Source organism: Zootoca vivipara, chromosome 8, assembly GCF_965207765.1.
Source record: "Zootoca vivipara chromosome 8, rZooViv2.hap1.1, whole genome shotgun sequence".
Lineage (NCBI taxonomy): Eukaryota > Metazoa > Chordata > Lepidosauria > Squamata > Lacertidae > Zootoca > Zootoca vivipara.
In genome coordinates, this window is record NC_142591.1 from 10,597,490 (window position 1) to 10,620,258 (window position 22,769).

The 22,769-nt window shown below is 41.6% G+C and overlaps 2 protein-coding genes and 1 long non-coding RNA gene across 3 annotated transcripts; 1 reads left to right on the forward strand and 2 right to left on the reverse strand.

Moving 5' to 3' along the window:
• Positions 1–1,291: 1,291 nt before the first annotated feature.
• LOC118089886 (carboxymethylenebutenolidase homolog) lies at positions 1,292–9,095 on the reverse strand. Its single transcript, XM_035124989.3, has 6 exons — positions 8,941–9,095; positions 7,492–7,706; positions 5,588–5,695; positions 4,073–4,215; positions 2,221–2,312; positions 1,292–1,923 (listed from the first exon to the last, which is right to left on the reverse strand). The coding sequence occupies exons 2-6, from the start codon at positions 7,704–7,706 to the stop codon at positions 1,744–1,746; spliced, it is 738 nt and encodes a 245-aa protein (XP_034980880.2). The 5' UTR covers positions 8,941–9,095; the 3' UTR covers positions 1,292–1,743.
• A 142-nt stretch (positions 9,096–9,237) lies between these two features.
• On the forward strand, positions 9,238–16,560 carry LOC132592563 (uncharacterized). Its single transcript, XR_009558069.2, has 3 exons — positions 9,238–9,284; positions 11,598–11,645; positions 16,462–16,560. It is a non-coding gene; the product is annotated as an uncharacterized LOC132592563 (long non-coding RNA).
• LOC118089818 (carboxymethylenebutenolidase homolog) lies at positions 12,003–21,117 on the reverse strand. The gene is made up of 5 exons (XM_035124777.3): positions 20,900–21,117; positions 18,574–18,681; positions 15,856–15,998; positions 14,495–14,586; positions 12,003–12,348 (listed from the first exon to the last, which is right to left on the reverse strand). The coding sequence occupies exons 1-5, from the start codon at positions 21,112–21,114 to the stop codon at positions 12,163–12,165; spliced, it is 744 nt and encodes a 247-aa protein (XP_034980668.1). The 5' UTR covers positions 21,115–21,117; the 3' UTR covers positions 12,003–12,162.
• Positions 21,118–22,769: the final 1,652 nt, after the last annotated feature.

Sequence of the window (22,769 nt, forward strand, 5' to 3'; positions counted from 1 at the left end):
CTCCTGACACAACTTTATTTCACCAACTTTTTTTTTGTAAATAAAACTTTCCTTGATGGATTAGCTCCTGCCTGAATCGCCGTTTCCCTCACACAACACCCCCCCCCCACCAGATAGCCTGTTATAAATTGTATACATTCATTTAATTGGTGTACCGTGAGGTGGCAGTTAGCAGAGTGAGCTGGCTACAGATTAGAAAGACGAAGGGAAATAGTGCCAGATTTTCCAAAATAATGAGTGAGTTCTGGCAGAGGCCTGTAAAAATCAAAACATGAAAGGGACTATCTCTTACTCTACCAAGTTTCCAGAATACATCTTTCCTAGTTATACAAAAGGCTCCAACTATGGTTTCAAAAAGTTCCAAAGAAGTGTAATTCGGGAAGTTTATTCATCAGCCTCACCTCACAATATCTGTAGTGCTGAGGTTTTTCTGCAAACTTCCTTAACCACAGCTAAGGATGAGCAAAGCTATCTATGTTTTTCATTTTTATAGCTTTAAATTCTGTTTGTCACATTTCTGCATCATTCATACGGTATATATGTGTGTGTGTGTGGACTGCAACATAACAGTACTGAATAAAAAGAAGAAGAAAATTGCATATCTTCTATTAAAAAAAAGTTTTCATGAAAACTCATCAGAATTTGATCTTTTATCCTAATAAACATATTTTGTATGCAATTTTGCCTAAGATATATTTATGCAAACAAGTTTCTCTAATATAATGCACCTTTTCACTTACATTCATTTTTATATACAGGTGGCGACCGTTTTAGGCATATCCAATTAATGCACGATCACTGACGTGCTGGTCTTTTTGCACCTGGAATAGGGTGGGATGGAGGCAGAAGGGAACAGGGTGCACTTATGCAAGCTGTACTGTTGCGTGTGGGGTCTGAGAATGGAACCCCCATGTGAATTGGTCTTAGCCTGTACACTTTATATACATTTCCCCCTAATGTATGCATCACATACACCTTTTAGGACTGGAGAATCATAGAATCAGAGTTGGAAGGGACCCAAGGGTCATCTGGTCCAACCCCCTGCAATGCAGGAATCTCATCTAAAGCATCAATGACAGATGGCCACCCAATTCTTCATTCAGAAGTGCACTGCAAAAATTTGGAGAAGCAAATTTCTAAGGGTAGCTGCAATTTGGTTCACATCTTGTTTTGGGAAGTACAGATACTGGTAAATTTTCAGGGAAAATATGTACCGAACTGAGTTTCTCCCCAATCGCTAACCACAGCTAATGGATATATTCCCTTAGGCACCCAATGAATATAAATATGATGCAATTCAATTTAAAAGTTTATTGAATAGATGAATCAGCATATAAAATTTATACCAAACATTATTACTTTATGTTTCAGGACTATGTTACCAAGGAAAAGAAAACAGTTTTTCTGCTCCTAACCAATTATTCGGTCACTATTCAATTGGTTTTGCCCATGAGTAGATTGTGGTTAATGCACTGTACTCTGGTAGGGGAAGGCCCTCCGGTAGGGGAAGACCAGGATCTGCCATTTGCAATAGCTACTGTATGTCTCTCACACACTTGGGCATGGTCTACTTGTAAGCAGTGGCAGTAGCTCAGCTCCTGATACCTCCCTAACAAGCTAAATCTACAACGGCTTTGTTCAGTGGTGATGGTGACTCAGGACTAGGAAGAGGCAAAACAACAGACAAAATGTTGTTCATATTTGGCTGGCTAAGAGTTGATGCATTTTTGGATGAATAGATAGTTAGATGTATCTGCTCAGCCAATTCAGCATGTCCTTCCTTGCTTCTTCAATGTAAGGTCTGTCTTGAGGGTTAATATCTTCCCTTTTACGATGTACAAAACCATGAGTTTGTCCAGGATATATTTTCACTTCATGCTCAACTTTGCACTGCTGTTTCAGCTTCTGTTCAAGGACAGTGACCTGCAACAACAAAAATACCCTCACATTACTGGTACTGAAATAATTTCTTTCTTTATGAGATTGCCAGAGTTCACTTGTCACATCTTGGAACAGAGGGGGCGGAAATGGTATAAATGTATGACCTTCAGATATCCAAGAGAAATATCAACTCATCCAGCCAGAATAGCCAACATACTCTGGATTTCGGATAATTGTAAGCCATTCCCCACCCCCAAAAAAGCATTTTCTTCAGCAAAATTTATACACCAGGAAAACTGCTCTTGATTCAGGAACTCAGTTTTTGAAATAATGCCTTACTTGGTCAAGAGGAATTACGTCATCTTTCTCTGCAAAAATGAAAAAGGTGGGGTTCATCAGGTTGCAGTTATCCTCTGTAAATCTGATCACTCCTAGAATGCATTCAACAACAAAAGTTACATTAAAATGAAGCATACCAAACACTTTCAGTAAGAGTACAATATTTAACATTTTGCATGCAAATCTTTTCATATATTTTTATCTTGCCAAAGGTTCTAAATCAGGGATGAGCAATGGCACATTTGTCTCCTTAAAGTGAATCCCATATAGACAAGGACTTTTAAGAGCAAAAGGACTGGTCAAAGTCATATTGATGTTGACAAGTTTGACTTGCAGGTAAATTCCAAGTCAACATCCCATGAAATATTTCGATCTGGTTAAGTTAGTAAAATGCATCCTTTTATACTGGTGCTCATGCAAAGCCTGACATTCACCAGTTTACATGTGGTGAGCTGTACAAAACGATAGGCTCCTAATATTGACACATGCTCTAATGGATGAGTCTCCATTAAAGGAAAGTCCTATTGAATCAAACAACAGCCTATCTGGTTCAACATTTCCCCGCCCCCCCCCCAAAAAATGTTATTCATTTTATCACCATAAAACAATATAACAAAAACAACAATACAAGAAGAAGAAGAAAAAGGGGGTGGGGAGAAAAGAAAAAGAAAAAAACACATGAAAGACCCAAACAAAATACACAAAAATCTAACTTTCATCTACTAAATTTCTAAACATAATTAAATGGGCTTCTTCGAATCCCCCCCTAACTGATTTTCATATAGACTCATCTTTGGCAGTTTTCATACATCATAACTATAACCCATTATTTAAACATATATTTAACCTATAATCCTCATATTTTAAACTATTTTCATCTTTAGTAATTTCCATGATCCTAACTTTGACCCTTTTAAACTTAATTAAATAAATCATACCTCTTATTTTTGTCCTTTTCTATACAATAATATCATTATACATTCACATCCTTTAATAATCTCATTTCATCCATTTCAATTCTAGCAAATTTACCCTTATATTTTATTCCCTACCACCTCATATCACTTCTAAAAATAACCCTCAATTTTTTATATATATTTATATAACACTTCAAATAATTATTATACACAACAACATATTTCCAATCTTTCCCCACCAACTCTTCCCTCTTGTCACTAATTCTCCCATTCCGTTTGGCAAGTTCCATAAGTCAGTCCAGTTTCAGTCTGGATTAGCCTATACCTCTAACACCAAGATTCCATCCCCACCCCACTCCCTCCCTAGCATGTCTTAAAACCCCAAAACCTTTACTTCCCCCCCTGCTGCCCCCCACTTCTCCACCAACCCTTCAATTTGGCATCCTTTTTCATGACTTTTTCAATTTCTTTCTTTAACCTCCGTCGCAAAAATAGATCTTGCTCTCTCTTTTGTACGAAAACGAAATTCTCCAATACTTCTTGTTGGCTTTGATCTTTTTCTTCTTTCAGCCTCTCACCCGAAAAGTCCCCCATTTTCTCTTCTTTATGGACTTTCAGTCTCTCATCCGAAAAGCCCTCCATTCAAAAAGTTTTGCTTTAGGATGGAGTGAAAGGAAAAAAGTAATCACTGAGCCAGCCTAGAATAAGTTTAGAGTGGTGATGAAAAACTAGGCATAACTATTTCAGATGAGGAAGTACAGATTAGGTGATACGTGTTCCATGTGAACAGCTTCTGTGCAAAGTATAACAGATATATTTTCTAAAACCTGGTGCAAGTGTCAAAAACGTGCTGCAAAGAAAACCATATTCCAGCCATAATTTCCAACACACACAGTGATATCAATATTCTTAGCCTTCATTGTAGCTACACATACCATAAAGGGATACGCCCGCCTTAAAGATAGAATATTTCAACATCAGATGATGTACTGCAGCTCCACCCCAACAAAATCCAATGACACCCATCTTCTTTGCATTACATTGTTCCTTCAGAAACTGCAAGACAACATCCGTTTCCCTAAAACAGAGAAATATAAGGGAACAAAAAAGCACTACTGAAAAGACACCCTCATAAATTTGCACAATGTTGAGAATTTAAGGGTATAAACAAAAAAAGGCTTAATGGGGCCAAAGGACTGCTGCAAACTTCCTTAGTAAATAGTGCCAGTAAAGTCTTTTGTTAGGGAAATCATAGTTAATTGGCCCACGGGCTTAAAAAAACAGCCAGGAGATACATTTAGAAAGTGAGAATAATATTGGCAAAAGGCATTTGTTTCTTCCTTATCCTCTTTGTGAGGAAAACTGCAGTTTTTAGAATGGAACTGAGAAAGTGGCAGAGGGTAAGCTTTGCCCTGTTGAAAGCTCATTTGTGTGTGTGTGTGGAGGGTGCTTCTTTCGACATCTGATTTGGGACAGAGGTTTGCTTTTTATAATGTTTAAACTTTTTGTAATGTTTAAACTCTTGGTCTCCACCTACAGTCAACTTGTATATTTTTTTTATCGAAGTAAGATACTGCAAAGCTCCTTAAGAACTTTAGGCTCTCTCTTCATCCAAAAGAAACAAAACTCCGGCAATCGCCGTACCCCAGAAGTTCTTTTGAAGATCACTTCAAAAAGTATTATTTCAGAATCCAGCTGTGTAGTTCAGGATCTAACTGTCATTCAAGGATTTGATGGAAAGGAAAGACAAAGCTGGGTGCTATACTTTTATTCCAAATCTACGGATGATCCCACCCAGTGGTTTTGTGAATACAGAAGAGCATGGGAGATGGTGCAATGTTGTGACACCTTTGCAGGCCAATGAACATGGGAAAACAACCACAGATTAGTGCCCTTTAAACACTCTCAACCCAAGAGGTTGGTTGAGGATAATTCCATGGCCAATGTTTTTTGTATAGATTTTTAAATTTCATTTTATAATGTATATAAAACAGAGAAAACTGTTATGAGAACAGATGAGAATTAAAAGTGGATAAAGAATAAAATAATGAGTACAGTTGCATATGGGTTAAAATAACAAACTCCAAGTAAAAAATATTAGCACTAAAATCCAAAAAATCTTGCCCCAATTTACATTCTCACCATTAATGATAATATAACCAATGGTGCTGAACAGTTTTATAAGAGAGAGATGTTCAAACCAAGGCCAAAATCTGCAAATCCTCTCTCCATGTGTACAGTTTAATCTGAACAGTCATATTACCAGCCTCAAAAATCCACAGCAGGAAGCAGTGTTTTTTTTCTGGGGGTACGAGGGTGTAAGCATACCCCTAAACATTTTGTGAATCTAAGTTTGGCCTCATTGAGGGGCAGTATTTCAATATGAGTTGGAAAATGAGAGTACCCCTAAACATTTATTTAGGAAAAGAGAAATTAACTTAAACCCTTACTTGTTGATATTCTTGGAATCTCGTGTTTTTCTCCAGTCATCAAATGCAGACCAATCATTAGATGGCTTCCAAGGTTCTTGTCCCTTGTGAAAGTCTGGACAAATTGCTCTGCATAGAAAATAAATTTAAGTTCATTTTTCAAATATCACAGCACTGGTATAAATACAACTAATCCAGAATACGACAGCTAGACTGGGAACAGCCACTGGGCCCATATAACACCAGTCCTGAAAGACCAACATTGGCTCCCAGCATGTTTCTGAGCAGAATTCAAAGTGTTGGTGAGTAGATCTTTAAAGCCCTAAACTATGGTTAGCATAGGACGTTTCAACCTCCACCCCCGTGCCCCACTCCCGGAGGGAAGGCAGCGCGGCACCACCAGGGACAAGGGGCGCCACAGCACCTTCCTCACCCCCCCATTAAACTCACCATCTCCGCAGTGGCTGTTGGAGGGAGAGGTGGGAGAGAAAGTAAAGAAGCCCACCCATCTTCCTGCCTTCCTCCCCCTCCCCGTTTCCCCCTCAGCCTTCGCTTTTGCGCCTCTTTGTTCATGTGAGAGGCTGCTGCTACGCTCGGTCTCTCTCTCTCTCTCTCTCTCTCTCTCTCTCTCTCTCTCTCTCTCTCTCTCTCAACTCAGCACAGCACAGCTCTTTTCTATGATTCTCTTCCTCTTCTTCACTGCCTCAGTGCCTCACTCGTCGTTGTCCCCCAACTTGAGCGCTCACTGTGGGCTCATCTGCTGCGGGTGGCTCTGCTCAAATTCGGGGTGAGCGTTGATCGAGGAAGCAAGACAGAAAGAAGCTCTCTGGCTTGCGCCTTGGTTTAAATAGTGCCCCCCAAGCCAGTGGATTGGCTGGCTGGAACTTTGATGTGGCCGGGACCTCCGGTGCTGCTCGCTGCCATGGCGCCCGCCATGTTGCCTCGACGGAAGTCCCCAGGCATAAATCCAGGGACATTAATTAAAATCCGGGGACATTCTGGGGACAGATTTTGTCCGGGGACAGATTGGTGGAACCAGGGACTGTCCCCGGGAACCGGGGAAGTCTAGTAACCCTACCCTAAACAGCCTCGGCCCTGTATACCTGAAGGAGCATCTCCCCCTCTATTGTCCAGTCTGGACACTGAGATCTAGTTCTGAGGGCCTTTTGGTTGTTCCTTCATTGCGAGAAGTGAAATTACAGGGAGTCAGGCAGAAGGCCTTCTTGGTAGTGGCACCCGCCCTCTGGAATACCATGCCATCCGATGTCAAGGAATTTTTAGAAGGCATCTGAAAGCAGGCCTGTATAGGTAAGTTTTTAATGTTGGAGGTTAGAGTTTAAGAGAAACAGTGTGATGTAACCAGAAAGCAGAGAGCAACTGGAATGTGTCCTGCAGAGCAAGAGAAGTTGGTGCCTTTTGGGCTGCTGCTGCTCTGAACTCTTCCATTATAGGCTTCAGGTTGTTTAGATGTGTAAATCAGGGTGGCCCAACGCATATTCCCACTTGCTCCCCTAGCAATTTCTTGTGGGTCTCCAACATATACTATTAATCAGAATAGGACAGAGAGCTTTCTCAGAAGGCAGAGGGCCTTCTCGGTAGTGGCGCCCACCCTGTGGAATGCCCTCCCTTCAGATGTCAAGGAGATTAAGAACTACAGTACATAACTTTTAGAAGACCTCTGAAGGCAGCCCTGTATCAGAAAGTTTTTAATGTTTGGTGCTTTATTATGTTTTTTATATATTATGTAAGCCACTCAGAGTGGCTTGGGTATAAATAATACACATTTACTACTTCAGCTATGGGTAAAAAGTTTAGTCAAGCAAAGTATTTTTGAACAACTACATCAACTTGCATTCACAATTCATAATGCATAAATATGTCAACTGAAAGAGATAAGACTATGAAAAATAGAGACAATTTCTCACGTATATCCATGGGATGCGAGCATATCTACTATGTATCTGGTGTTTGGTAGCTGCCATCCATATACGTCATGAATCACAATCACAGCTTTGTCTGTGCTGTCAGAGGGCTTGTTGATGTAGGCCTTGATGTGCCCAACAGAAATTTCTTGCCCGTGACCTTCATATTCAAATTTGTCTCCAATGTCACATGGGCATGGTTTTTCTTCATTAGCCATCTGTAAAGTTTTAAAGATGCATAAAGGTTAATGTAACTAAAGTTTAATAGAAATAAGTCTGCATACTTTACATTCACTGCAGTTGCTTTTTAAAAAAAAAAGTCAGAGAGGCTAAAGTGCAGAATCAGATTATTTATCTTTGCAGTTTGTGCACGCAACAATGGAACAGTAGTTAATGAATAACTCAATTATCTTGCTGGTGCTTGTCCCATGATGTCCTTGTGATATTTTTAATCTCTTCGCAGACATGGTATTTTCTCACACAGTTAGCAGTCACCAAACAACATTTCTTGGGGTTTCTCCATAGTGTTCAGAATTCTTTATGTCTTTGCACAGGGGTCAGCAAACTTTTTCAGCAGCCGGTCCACTGTCCCTCAGACCTTGGGGGGGGGGGCAGACTATATTTTGGAAAAAATAAATGAACGAATTCCTATGCCCCACAAATAACCCAGAGATGCATTTTAAATAAAAGCACACATTCCACTCATGTAAAAACACCAGGCAGGCCCCACAAATAACCCAGGGATGCATTTTTAATAAAAGGGCACATTCTACTCATGTAAAAACATGCTGATTCCTGGACCGTCTGCGGGCTGGATTTAGAAGGCGATTGGGCCAGATCCGGCCCCCGGGCCTTAGTTTGCCTACCCATGTGTTTGCACATTGATTTTGGGAAGCATACTAGAGCCCACCAACCTTAAAATGCGTAGTGCCTACATACAATGAGGAAAATGGGACCCCTAGTTGGCAAAGATGGTGTGTCAGCCCTCAGCTACTCTTATTATTACAACGTGTGGCCACAAGTTAAGTCTGGGGCCAGGGCAGGGGGTACAGCCACATCTAGCTCCAGAGGGTGGCAAGACTGGGCATTTACTCAACAGTGATATCATTTTCGCTTTGCAGAAGAGTTCCCAAAAATGTTAGGATCTATGTGAGATAATGCATGGCCTCCGTGTTTGCCTTTTTTACAGTTAAGGAAGCTCATTGAAAATTCCAAGTCCGTGGGCTGCCAAAATCCTGGAGCTGGCGCTGCTTCTCTCTGCCAATACATTTTGAAATAGATGTGGGTAAATCGAACCTTACTAAAAGTGCAGGAGAACCGATGAGCAAGCTGTTGCTGTTACTGCAGTTATTTTTATCAAGGCACCATACACTCCTAAGGCATCTCTGCCTCCCTCCCACTCAACTTCCTGCAGAAAACACTTTGGCATATCACGCTGGGACTCTTACGTACCTGGAATTCCAAAGTTCTTCGTTTTCTTTTCTTCTGGGAGGTTAGAAAGGGTTATTTCCCAAAGCTGTGAAAGATATTTAAAGGGGAAAAGAAATCTGCTTGTCTGCTAAAAGGTGCTGCAGCTTCCCCCACACAGCTTCCCTGCAGCCTTCATGAAAAAGATAAAAGAATTCCCTTATTACAAAACAGCACCAGAGGTGACTCAGAATAACCCAGCTAGGAAGTGGGAGGAGGCTTGAACTCCTCCTTCTCTGCTCTTCCAATAGTGCTTCTTTAGCATACTGTACAGTAGTCTTCTCTGTTTCCTTATTTATTCCTAACCCATTCAACTGTGCACACGAAACGTAAGAAACGACATCTTGTCCCTGCTCTGATGTTTTTGCTATTTAAAAAAATCCTGCTTTATTCTGTCTCACATTACTGTAGTTGTGAACATGTGTATGAACTTAACAATGCTTAGCTTATTTTTTTAGTTGCTATTCTGCTCATGTTAATATTGTTTTATAGATTATAAATGCCACATTGATTTGTTAACCGTATACATTTTGCTGCAATTGTGATGTATAGCTTATTTTTAAATTTGCCGTTTTGTTAATAGGGTAAATTGTAATTGTTTTATTGATGAGTTGTTAATTACTTTATATGATTTATGCTATATTTGTGATGTTCTTTAGTGACAACAATTCTAAATGATCAGTTACACCCAGTACTATTATTATAGAAAAAGAGGTGCAAGAACACCTCCCTCGTTCTCTTAGAATGGAAATGGTGCCCACCTGAGAGGTGCCAGAACTGAGTTCTGGCGAGTTCCGGATGAAAATAAGCCCTGGTTACATCATATCATGCAACAAACCAAAGAAGCAGCCATATTTCAGAGGGAGTGATGCTCTCAACTCATTCTCCACCACCCAAAGTTCGTGCAAAAAGGTGCTGCATCTTGGTCTGCCAACAAAACATATTTAATGACAGGATGAGACACACCTTAGAGAGCGCATTCTACAACATTGAGGGCCACCACAAAGAAGGTCCTGCCTTACACAAGATGGTAGAATCACCATGTTGCAATGTAGGAGGAAGCATTCTTTGAGATATTTGTTGTCTAAGTTGTTTGGGGCTTTATATGTCCATGTAAGCACTTGAATTTAGCTTGGAAACACAAAGACAACCACTGCAGACCTTTAATAGTAATACATACTACACCTGGCGGTACCCTGGCTGGTGCAGATTTGTTGCAGATAGAGCAGGCGTTTTCAGGTTTGGTGGTTCATACATTGAAAAAAAAATTACAGTTATTTTGGGAGTTGTACATAAGTTATATGATATATATTGTATTTATTTTAGTATTCCATACGTCTGAGAAGGGAGTGTATGGATTTTAATTCTGTGAAATGCAAAGATGCTATTTATTAGGTGTGTGCAGAGGTCTCAAGGTTCATATTGAATTTTTTTTAAAATAATAATTCTGATCTGCTTCTGAGTTGCTCTGTGCAATCTTTCCACCCAAGTCTAGGCTTGTCCACGCCAAGGTGCAACGTGTAACTGAAGTTGCCTCTGTCTCAATCTAATCAGCGATGTCCATACAATGTTGCCCTCTTTCACTGCTAACACACTCACTTTCCAAAATAATTGTGCAGGTAAAATCTGAAAAGTTAAAAAAAATCACTCCAATCCCAGGGATGGACGCTTAGTAGCTCTGTTGTTCAATATCCTGTTCGGGAATCAATTACGGTGTTCATAGGGTGCTCATAAGAGAATGGAGAAGCATGCTTCATCTGCTGTGAGTCTCCTATCAGCTGTTGGGTGGGTGAAGCTTTGTCTGCTGGTTGGGCTGCTCCTCACGGGGTATTCATGTGTGAGTGGGGAGAGGACCCTTTGTGATCCACTGGGACCCTCCTCTCTTATATCTGCTATTGGGTGGGAGAGGGTTTGCCCTCTGGATTGGCTGCATGCTCATGTGAGCGGTGCTGATGTGAGAAGCGGATCCTTGCAGAAAGCAGGCAGCAGATTTCCTCCCCTGGCATTGGCTGTTGGGCAGGAGAGCCCTTAAGCACTGGATCAGCCACATCTACTGGTGCCCCATGAGGTAATCAAGCCAATCCCTGCAGGAAGCAGTTAAGCAGTTGAGTCTGCCCACCTGTCGGATGACTGGCAATGGCGGCAAGGGAATGAGGTGTGAATGTGAAACAGCATATCAGACCTCTTCCCCCCCACCCCACCCTCACATATATACTTATCGGGTCTGAACTGGCAGTGACTGATCAGGAATGAGACCTTGGGGTTGTAAATAGATAGAAGATGTCAACCCAGTGGCAGCTCTGAGGAAAAGCAGGTTCCATGCCAGGGGTTGTTAGGAAAGGAACAGAAAACAAAACTGCCGGTATCATAATGCCATTTTACAAATCTGTGGTGAAACTTGCATTTGGAATACTATGCACAGTCCTGGTTGCCTCAAATCGGGAAGGATATTTCGGGGTTGGCAAAGGTCCAGAAAAGAGCAAGCCGAATGATCAAGGGGATGGAGTAGCAGAGGAAACATTGCAGGGTTGGGGATTTTTTTAGTTTAGAGAAAAGGGGAGCGGTTACACGACAGATGTTTATAAAATCATGCATGGCACAGAGAAAGTGGATAGATAAATTTTTTTCCCCTTCTCTCATAGCATTGGAACTTGTGGACAACCAACAAAACTAAACATTGGAAGATTCAGGTAAGGTGAATCAGGTGAAGACATCTCCACGCCCTCCCTGGTGTGTACAGCAATATAGAAATGTGATTTGAAACTTGGTGTGAGTGTATGGGAAACAACCTTATTCCATTTTAAGCTGCTAGTGTGTACATAGCCCTAAGGCCCAAAATATGGCTAGTATATAATACATTTTCAGAGCCTGATCATTTTTGTTTTCTGGGGGTGGGAAGGAAATGGGACACATAAAATGGGGAAAAAGAATAATAAGTTTTAATGTGGCCTTAGAATATAAAGTTCGTTATAAGGCATGCACATTTTCCAATACCGAATGCTCGTATCTTTGTGTGTCGGACAATGATTTTAAGGACCTCTATTATAAATATTTCATAATTTATTATTGAAAGTTCTCTAAAGTATATCTTCTCTTTTCTCCGATAGATAACACCACAATCTATAAATATTTTAAGGGGGGGGGAATAAATTGCATTTTTTTGTGTGGTGGTGGGAGGAAATAAAACGACATATATTTATTCAAGTTTCAAAACATAATGTATCTGTTCAGCCAGTCAATCATATCCATTTTCGCCTCCTCTATGTAAGGCTGATCTTCAGGCTTCATGTCCTCAGGCTTTAACTGAGCAAAGCCATGTTCTTGTCCGGGATAGACTTTGACTTTAAAGGGCACTCTACAGTATTCTGCCAGTTTTTCCTCCAACAAAGTGACCTGTAACATACAATCAATTTCATTAGATATCTACAAAAGTTAAAAATCAAAACTTCCAAATTTGCCCCTTTTTAATCTGAATTCCTTCAAGATTTTTCTTTAAATCTAGTGTTGCCATAACTACAATTAAGCAATAATAAATTATACCATGCCAGAGTGCAATTATTATTATTAATATTATTTTAAAAAAACTACCATTTTTATGCCATGGCACCCAAGGCAGTTTACAACTTTAATATAATAAAAGAAATAAACAATATAAAATGTGAAATTTGCCTAGGGGCAGGGTGGAAGGGGTGGAAGATGGAGACAGTCTCACTGAAGCAGACCTAATGTTGTCTTTGCCTGCCTTCCTGCCAGCCTCCCTCCCTCCCTCTCTCTCTTATTCTTTTCCACCTGTATCAAGTATGGTTAGTCTTTCATTCTCTGCCCTGCTCCTTTAATACACCAGTATGGTTCCTTTTCCATTTGTGGCAATGCCTCTTCTTGACAGAAACAGATGCAAAATAATATTAAATCAGAAAAGTAAGTAGTACTAAGCACATGCAGGTTGCCTGTCCCTCATTACAGAGGAATTGCAGCTTGTACTCAAGAGGCCATGGCAAGCATCAAGGAAGTTTGAATCAGAGGGCAATGGATGCTAAACCGCCAGCTGGAAAGGAGCAGTGGCTGTGGTCCAGCATGGCTGTGGTGGTATTGGGCGGTCTTCCAGCTTCGGCACAGCCACTTCCTCCTCTACTGGCTGCGCTTGCTGCTGGGTGGTTGCAACCAACTGCAGGAGAGCTGTAAATGCCAGCTGTACCCAGGCCTAGGTCTCAGCTGATGCTGATACACTACACTTCTTGACATGTGGCTATCAAGCCTCTGCTTAGAGACCTTCAAGGAAGGAGACTCCACCACATTACTTGCTGGCAAATTCCACTGCCAAGCAGCTCTCACTGTCAGGAAGTTCTTCCTAATGCTTAGGTGGAATCTTCTTTCTTGTAGTTTGAATCCATTGCTCTATGGAGTAGCAGAAAGCAATCCTTCACCCTCCTCTATAATGGCGTCCTTTCATCATATCACCCCTCAACCTTCTCTTCTCTTCTAAACATACCCAGCCCCCTAAGCCGTTCCTCATAAGGCATTCCTTATAGTTTACGAGCCTGTAGTAAAATAGGAGAGGAATGCCTGTCAGGCTACATTTCTGGGGGCTTGCAGGCCACGTCTCTCACATGAACAATATATGAGCTTGTAAAGTAAGATAAGAAGGAAAATACTTTGCTCCATCATCTTGCTTAATGGGAACTTGCAAGACCCCTGCTGTGGGGCGAGGAGGGGCCTTGCTTGCCCAACGCAGCCGAGGCTGGAATGTTTCAACATGACAGTCCAAAACGGAGGAGTCGGGCTGCCCCACCCCGTAGGAGCAAGGGTATATAATGTAGCTACACACTCTGCACAGTGTGCTGCTGTGAATGATCACGCACCACCTTTTTGCTCTGCTTGCTTTGCAAAAATAAACACCTCTTTTCTCTGAAACACCTGGTGTTGTTTGACTCCTTTCCTCCTCCACGGAGGCATGCTGAACTGTCAGCCTTCAGGATCTGTATGGGTTGTTGTTGTTTTTGCCTACCTCCTAGCAATTGCCGCATCTTGATGGTGGATAAGGCACTGGGTTGAATCCTTAGTCTAGGTGGACGAGGGTATCCAGAGTCACCCCACCACTCCAAGGAATCAGGGTATCCCATTAAAGGAATCTGGGGGGGAGGTGCTTTTGTGCAGGTGCCCAGACAGGGGCTTACAGGCCATAGCACTCCCAAAATGGTGATTTTGGAGGGGCCACTCCAATTTGATGTATGGTCCTTAACCTTGCCAAATCTACCAGTAAAAAAGGGTTGGTTGATTCAGGATATGCACCTGATGTCTGCGCCAAAACCTGCTGACACCTGTGATTAATACTGTAAAGCCGTAGCCTGTTTAAATCCTAAGCGATTGTTTTGTGTATATTGTAATGTCAGCATGCCTTGGCCCCTCTGCTGGAGACTTAACACTGTGCAACAGCTTACCTGTATTTTAATATTTTGTTGGAAGCCGCCCAGAGTGGCTGGGGGAACCCGGCCAGATGGGCGGGGTATAAATAATAAATTATTATAAATTATTATATTACCTGATCAGAAGAAATGGTGTGGTCTTTTCCACCAAACATGAAAAAGGTAGGGTTCAGCAAATTATACCTACTTTCAGAGTCTCTGATGATTCCTAAAACATTTTTAAAGAAAGAGGTAAAATCAAGTACAGTAGTATGTTCTTCAAGGTCAATAGAGAGCAAAGGCTTCTATTTACTTCACCTGTATGCTATCTCTCATCCATTCTTTCTCATGTTCTCAAGGGCAGTAGTTTTAAAACAATAATGCCCCATCAGCTTAATTTGCAGTGTTATAAGTAATGATTTGTGCCATTATAGCAATCAAATGCCAGGAAAATCCTATATTTTCCTTGTAGGATAATTTTTACTGTTTGATGGCTGAGGTCTCAGATAAGAGGCACACTTGAAATATAAAGTTTGTTGAGTTAGTGTGTTTAACAACTAATCACTGTTCGTTGCAAATCGGCAACCCTGGCTCATACAGGTGAAACTCGGAAAATTAGAATATCGTCGAAAAGTGCATTTATTTTAGTAACGCAACTTAAAAGGTGAAACCAATATATGAGATAGAATCATAGAATCATAGAGTTGGAAGAGACCACAAGAGCCATCCAGTCCAACCCCCTGCCAAGGAGGAAACACCATCAAAGCATTCTTGACATATGCCTGTCAGGCCTCTGCTTAAAGACCTCCAAAGAAGGAGACTCCACCACACTCCTTGGTAGCAAATTCCACTGCCGAACAGCTCTTATTTTCAAGAAGTTCTTCCTAATGCTTAGGTGGAATCTTCTTTCTTGTAGTTTGAATCCATTGCATGACATGCAAAGCAAGATATGTCAAGGCTTTATTTGTTGTAATTGTAATTATTTGTCATTAGGCGGGTCAATTATAAATGGAATGTAATTAATGAAATGTAATAGCAATGTTTATTTTTGTATTATTGTAACTATTTGTTTTATTAATGTGGAATTTCCAAAAGAAAGCATTTGTTAAAATAAAAATAAAAAGTTGCATTACTGAAATAAATGCACTTTTTGACGATATTCTAATTTTCCAAGTTTCACCTGTATGTGATGCTAAGCTGAACTTCTGTGAAAGTGAAACTCAACTCAACAGAACTTCCCTCCAGACATGTGGAAGAAAAAGAGAAGAGGTGTTATGGGCCAAACCCTATGGAACTCCCTCCCACAGGAACTTAGGCAGGCACATAGAATTGCATTCTTATTCCCCTTGTTTGAACAGTGAGAGAACGAAGCATATGTTGCTGAAATAAATAGCCATAATGAATGCTGCAGCTCATCCTTACACAAACTTAAGATGATAAACCTTTAAATGCACAAATACACATGAGCCTGCTCAAGTTTACAAACATTTGTCATTACCATAGAGGGATACCCCAGCTTGAAAATCAGGATTTGTCAACATCAAGTGATGTACAGCCATTCCACCCCAAGAAAATCCAATTACACCGATTTTCATTGCATTGTAGTGCTCCTTAAGATACTTCATGAAAATAGCAGCTGTCCTGCAACATATGAACAAAAGGGAACTAAGACGTCTACATAAACATTAAAAAAATGCAATATTATCAATACTTGCTTCCCCACCTTCTCCTGCTGTTAAAAAAGCATTGACCCACTCAGGAAGATGCCAGGTTATCAGAGGACCACTAAATTATGGGAACTGATTTTAAATGAAATCATTTGCTTTGAATGGCACATGCCCTTTTAAATGTGTGGGCTTGCCCACAACTGGCAACCAAGAGAGGCACCATTTTGAATTTTATAGAATTACAAACACAGGAAAGAACGCTTAATTTCTCTATGAAAATGGATATCTGGTGCTATTCCTCATTTTTACACACTTGTAAGAAGAACAACTGAACATGGAAGAGTGACAAGAATTGATAATACTAAAATGAATGTCAAAAGAATGTGTAAATCATCAGTATGCGGGTGACACCCAGCTCTACCTCTCTTTTAAATCAGAACCAGTGAGGGCGGTGAATGTCCTGTGTGAGTGCCTGGAGGCGGTTGGAGGATGGATGGTGGTTAACAGATTGAGGTTGAATCCTGACAAGATTGAGGTACTGTTTTGGGGGGACGGGGTGGGTGGGTGTGGGGGACTCCCTGGTCGTGAATGGGGTAACTGTGCCCCTGAAGGACCACGTGCGCAGCCTGGGAGTCATTTTGGACTCACAGCTGTCCATGAAGGCGCAGGTTAATTCTGTGTCTAGGGCGGCTGTCTACCAGCTCCATCTGGTACGCAGGCTGAGACCCTACCTGCCTGCAGACTGTCTCAACAGAGTAGTGCACGCTCTGGTTATCTCATGCTTGGACTACTGCAATGTGCTCTATGTGGGGCTACCTTTGAAGGTGACCCGGAAACTGCAATTAATCCAGAATGCGGCAGCCAGACTGGTGACTGGGAGCGGCCACTGGGACCACATAACACTGGTCCTGAGAGATCTACATTGGCTCCCAGTACGTTTCCGAGCACAATTCAAAGTGTTGGTGCTGACCTTTAAAGCCCTAAACGGCCTCGGTCCTGTATACCTGAAGGAGCGTCTCCACCCCCATCGTTCAGCCCGGACACTGAGGTCCAGCGCTGTAACAGCCAGAAGTAGCAGCGAAGGATGTAGCAGAAAGGCTTGTTACAAGCGGTGGGCTCTCATGAAGACAAGACAGACAACTGATAGAATCAACCAGTTGTGGGACGAGAGCCCCGAGCTCTCTCGTGACCACATATTTATTAGGTATAGAAAATGCATATTCACAAGCCATAAACCAATCATTATAGCACACCTATCTAGCATTATCCAATAATATCAGCAGAACACACTTATGCCCATTTATGCTCAGACCTATTGTTCTCCATAGCATGCTTGTCCCTCATGGGTAACTTGTGCCCCTGAGGAATGAATAACTAATGATGGATGTGGAGATGTTCCTTGTGGCTGGCTTGGCCTCTGGGGATCATCTATCTTGTGTGGTATGTGGAGAAGTGCAGACTCTGCATCCCTGGCTCGTTACACCTAGCCGATGTTGCCATGGTGCCCGCATACCACTTGAGAGAGGAGCGCGGAAGCACCACTTGATGCCTTTGGGATGTGGCTGCATTATTCCCACACAGTGCCGAGAGCCTTCTGGCGGTTCCCTCACTGTGAGAAGCAAAGCTACAGGGAACCTGGCAGAGGGCCTTCTCGGTAGTGGCACCTGCCCTGTGGAACGCCCTCCCATCAGAGGTCAGAGAGATAAACAACTATCTGACATTTAGAAAATACCTAAAGGCAGCCCTGTTTAGGGAAATTTTTAGTCTGTGATATTTTAATGTATGTTGATGTGCGTTGGAAGCCGCCCAGAGTGGCGGGGGAGACCTGGCCAGATGGGCGGGGTATAAATAATAAATTGTTATTATTTTTATTATGAAGGGGAGTTAATAAGTTTGTTAAGGAATAACAGAGGTTGGGCGTGTCAAATTATAGCAACACTCAGGGTGCTGCTGAAATTTGAGAGCCCAAAGTCTGCCACTGTTTGGCCTAAAATCCTATGCACACTTTCTTGGATTGAAGTTCCATTGATCTCAACAGGACTGACTTCTGAATTACCATAGTATGCTTAGGACCATACTGCATATGTCATTCAATACAGACCCTCCAAGGGATGTCCCTGGTTTAGAGAAGGCCTCCCAAGTTTCTGATTTGATCCTGGAATGTCCCTATTTTCATTGGAGAAATATTAGAGGGTATGGTGTAATCCGACTCCTGAGTTGTCTGAAGACAATCCTGTACAGGGAAGGTTTTTTAAAATAATAATAATAATAATAATAATAATAATAATAATAATAATAATGTTTTATTGTGCTTTTATATTTGCTAGAAGCTGCCCAGAGTGGCTGGGGCAACCCAGTAAGATGTGTGGGGTATTAATAGTTAAATTATCATTATGGAATGGAACGTCCCTATTTTCATCGAATAAATGTTGGAGGGTATGCCAATGCCCCTCCCAAAATTCTATTCTCCTATCAATGCTGAATTAACCTTATGTTGTCCCCTTAGCTACATCTGTTAGTTATAGCTTTGGAATAAATGTTAGTCTTACTTGTCCACCTTCGTGGGATCTCGGTGCTTTAACCAGTCCGCAAAATTCTGCCAACGATCAGTAGTTTTCCATGGTTCTTTTCCCAGGAAGAAATCTGGGCATATGGTTCTGTTTGGAATAGCAGGCAGATGTTACTCATAAAGTACCTATGACCTGTTCAGTTCCCCTTTAAAAAATATGTCATTTTAAGTGTGTGCATAGAGATTGCAGCATGCAGGAAAGTTTTACCCTTATCTCCCCAGCGACAATCTTTGCAAAAACTGCCTCCCTGTGAGCTGTGATTAGCGATAATGAAATAATTCTCATTGACACCACCTCAGATCATTGTGGCATCCAGCCAACATTCATCCAATGTATAGCAGTTAAGAATTCACATATTTTCGTGAAGTTGTTTAAACCTAGAGTGTTTATGCTTCAAATTCTTATTCTCATTACACAATTGGTGTGTGACATGCACTTGCAGCAGTTCCATATCCAGGAAAGGAAGAGGCACTGTCACAGTTCAATGACACATTTCAGCAAGACGAAAGGACTCAATGAAAGGGCAGGGCATGTGAGTTTTTGTGTCTGGTCTAGGGAGTGTACCAAGGGACGGGCAAAATAATAATAATCCCCCGATCCTGCCTGCATTGTCTGTAGGCAGGTCCACTCTGAGGCCCCGAGAGGCCTGGGCCACTTCTACCTTTTGAGGCCCGTAGTCAAAATAATAATTCAAAAAATAACAACACAAAAACAAAATAAGGCACTGAAAAAGGAGTGGTTCATATATATTATCAGCTGATTTGTGGCATAAGAGCAGATACATTTTTATTAATACAGTGGAACCTCGGTTGTCGAACGTAATCCGTTCTGGAGCACTGTTCAACTTCTGAAACGTTCAACAGCTGAGGTGCAATTGCCGGTTGGCAAACTCCTTTTTAAAAATGGAGAAACGCGCCTCGGAAGCCTTTCAACTACCGAGGCACTTTCAAAAAAGGAAAGCATTCACTTCTGGGTTGTCGGTGTTTGGGTTCCGAATTGTTCAGCTTCCTAAGCGTGTGACAACCGAGGTTCCACTGTATGAATGAACATTTTATATTCTTTAATATGACACCACACCATCTGTATCAATTCACAAATTTGCACTTCTAAGCTGAGAAGGTGTGTCACGTGTTGCTCCATTGCACATAAAAACAAGTTGTGAAACTTGCCAAATACCAAAAAAAATGAGGGCCCTGTTGATATGGCCCTCCTGGGTCACCCTCTGATTGGCCCAGTCTGTTGCTAAACCCTTTATATCTAGACTCTGCACCTAACTCAGTGCTTTGTTACATGTTTAGCATGGATATTAGTAGTCTAGTAGTTATTGGGGGAAACATCCTCAGCGGGGACCCCTTCACCCAGAAGGGCATATAAACAGAGAGCTCCCTCACAGTACTGTATCTTTGAACTTTTTGCATACCCTGTGCTAGGCAGGGCAGTCTTGAGCAGGTTGGGCGCCCTGGCGCTGAGGCACGGAGATCGCTCCGGCGCCCCCGCCCTCGCAGCACGTAGCACCGGGACTATACCTAGAGCTGGCCCTGGTGCTAGGTGAAAACAGTGTTGTGGTGCTGTTTGAAGTAGACCTTTGCTAGTCAAGGCCCCCAGCAAACGCCCAGCTTCACCACCGACTGAAACTCACTTTCTCTGAGGAAGGGACAGGATTATGCAGCACTGCTATGAATTCTTTATTCTTTATTTGTAAGCCATTTTATTTCCAGATCCACTGTGAACTTAAGAGAAAACAATGCATTAAGTGCCCGCATTTCAGGTAATATTTCTTAATGTAGTTTTTTTTAATGAGACTAATGCCTTTCAGGAAGACATTCACACAAGAAGTGACAGTTAACTTTTCTGTATGAAAATCACAAGTCAGGTCAAATTTCAGGCCTTGCAACCATAACGTATAGATTGAGGAAGGGTAAAGGTAAAGGGACCCTGACCGTTAGGTCCAGTCGCGGATGACTCTGGGGTTGCGGCGCGCTCATCTCGCTTTATTGGCTGAGGGAGCCGGCGTACAGCTTCCAGGTCATGTAGCCAGCATGACTAAGCCACTTCTGGCGAACCAGAGGAGCGCATGGAAACGCCATTTACCTTCCTGCTGGAGCAGTACCTATTTATCTACTTGTACTTTGACATGCTTTCGAACTGCTAGGTTGGCAGGAGCAGGGACCGAGCAATGGGAGCTCACCCCGTTGCGGGGATTCGAACCGCCGACCTTCCGATCGGCAAGCCCTAGGCTCTGTGGTTTAGACCACAGCGCCACCCACGTCCCGCTGAAGAAGGTTAAAAAGAACCAATTGCTCACATGTATCCTTTAGCTGCGACCATATCAGCAACGTATCTGGTATCTGGGAATTGCCATCCATATATGTCGTGAATCACAATCACAGCTTTGTCTGTGTTGGAAGGAGGTTGGCAAACATATACTTTGATGTTATCAACTTCCACTTCTTGGCCACGCTCTGTGTAAGTGCTTCTTCTTCCAACATCATATTGGAAAGGTAAATCTTGACTAGTCATTCCAAAAACCTGGAATGTAAACAAAATGTAATTAGTCAAATATAAGCAAAAAGAAGCTATTGTTAAAAACACGCATACCTTTTTTGGACAAATTACTTCATAAAATTAGGGTGTGCATTAGATTTGATGACACATTTACATTCGGCAGCAAGTGCCACACTTTTTAACAACAACAAAAGAGTTGCTGGTACTGAATTCCCTTGAGTACCCCCTAAAAGCACTGGGTGTCTGATGCAACTAATCAAGGGCTTCATTAGATTGGGGAACAGAAGAAATCACAGTATGGGAAACAGAAATAAGTTCAGACCAAAGTGCCAAGGGCAAATTTAAAGAGTCACCTTGAATACTGTGCCAGCAGCAACTCATGTAAAAGTAAAAAGTGAGGAAGGGGGTTGTTTTTTAAAGCCTCCTCCTTTGCAGCATATTCTATACCCACACCAATATTAAAACAAAGATTACTAGTAATTGTAGTGATTGTGAAAATTGATAAAAGTAAGTTCCAGCGTCTTTGAAATAAACAAACTGGGGACAGAATGAAATACAGAATAATAAATAATAATATATTTTATTTATTTATACCCCACCCTTCTTGGTTTAAAAACCGGGCTCAGGGCAGCTAACAGCAAATATAAAACATTGATTAAAATGTGACTTTAAAACAGCATAAAATACAACATAAAATGCAGCATCAATATCAATAAAATTCAAAAATTCAGGGTTCATTTATTTATTTATTTTGGGGGGGAACCCAGTCAGTAGACATCAAATGATCACCAGGGCTAACTGGCCAAGTTGGTCCTACTAGGGCCAGCAAGGAGACCAGGGAGGTATTTAAATGTGGGGTCCCAGAAAAGGTTTCTTCATAGAAGAGGAAAGGGAAAAGGGAATAGAGGATCAGGCTACCAGTAATTAAAATTGAAGGCCAGTCAGAATAGCTCTTTCTTACAGGCCCTGCGGAAGGAAATCAAGTCCTGCAGAAAACTGTAGTTGAAAATCGACATGCCAACCAGAGGGCATGTTGAGTGGGTGGCCTGAGGACAGGGTGCATCAAAGCAGCAATGCTTGAAAAAACATTGCACTTTAATAAGACTGAAAGGTGGGGACCCACTTCAAAGGCAGATGAGTGCTGTTAAGCAAATGATGAGAACATTGTAATTGTCAATTCAGCTGCCTCCAGACAGCAGGCCTGATGTAAGAGAACTTAGTGAAAAAGTTGTTGTAATCCGCGCTAATAATAAACTGAACACTCAATGCCTTGGAATTCATACAAATTGCTGACTGGGAATATGGGGCAAGGTATATATCTGCAATTAAGAGAGGCATATGCTGGAAGCAAGCCTGTGCATATATTATTGATGGTTAGTTGCTATGTTATTGCAGTTAATTGTTTTTGCAATTGTAATAGTTGCCATTGGAAGCAGCTTGTTGTTGTTGTTGTTGCTGCTGCTGCTGCTGCTGCTGTTGCTTTTGCTGTTGTTGTAGTTAATTTAAATTATTTACCCACAGGTTTTAGGGTGGTTCACAACATAAAATCATAATGTAAAACACAGAATACATAATAAAAACAAAAAACAAAAACTCTCAATAATCCCCCACTCCGCAACACATTTTAAAAGGGCATTGGATGTCAATCAGCTAAAGGGTAAAGGGACCCC

Excerpts from the sequence above, each read along its gene's own strand:
- LOC118089886 (XM_035124989.3), bottom strand. The coding sequence starts at position 7,706 with ATGGCTAATGAAGAAAAACCATGCCCATGTGACATTGGAGACAAATTT. Across the intron at positions 5,696-7,491 it reads CTCGCATCCCATGGATATAC|AGCAATTTGTCCAGACTTTC; the intron begins GTGAGAAATTGT and ends TTTTCTATGCAG. Across the intron at positions 4,216-5,587 it reads GATTCCAAGAATATCAACAA|GGAAACGGATGTTGTCTTGC; the intron begins GTAAGGGTTTAA and ends TCTCTGTTTTAG.
- LOC118089818 (XM_035124777.3), bottom strand. The coding sequence starts at position 21,114 with ATGACTAGTCAAGATTTACCTTTCCAATATGATGTTGGAAGAAGAAGC. Across the intron at positions 18,682-20,899 it reads GTCGCAGCTAAAGGATACAT|AACCATATGCCCAGATTTCT; the intron begins GTGAGCAATTGG and ends TATTCCAAACAG. Across the intron at positions 15,999-18,573 it reads GATCCCACGAAGGTGGACAA|GACAGCTGCTATTTTCATGA; the intron begins GTAAGACTAACA and ends CATATGTTGCAG.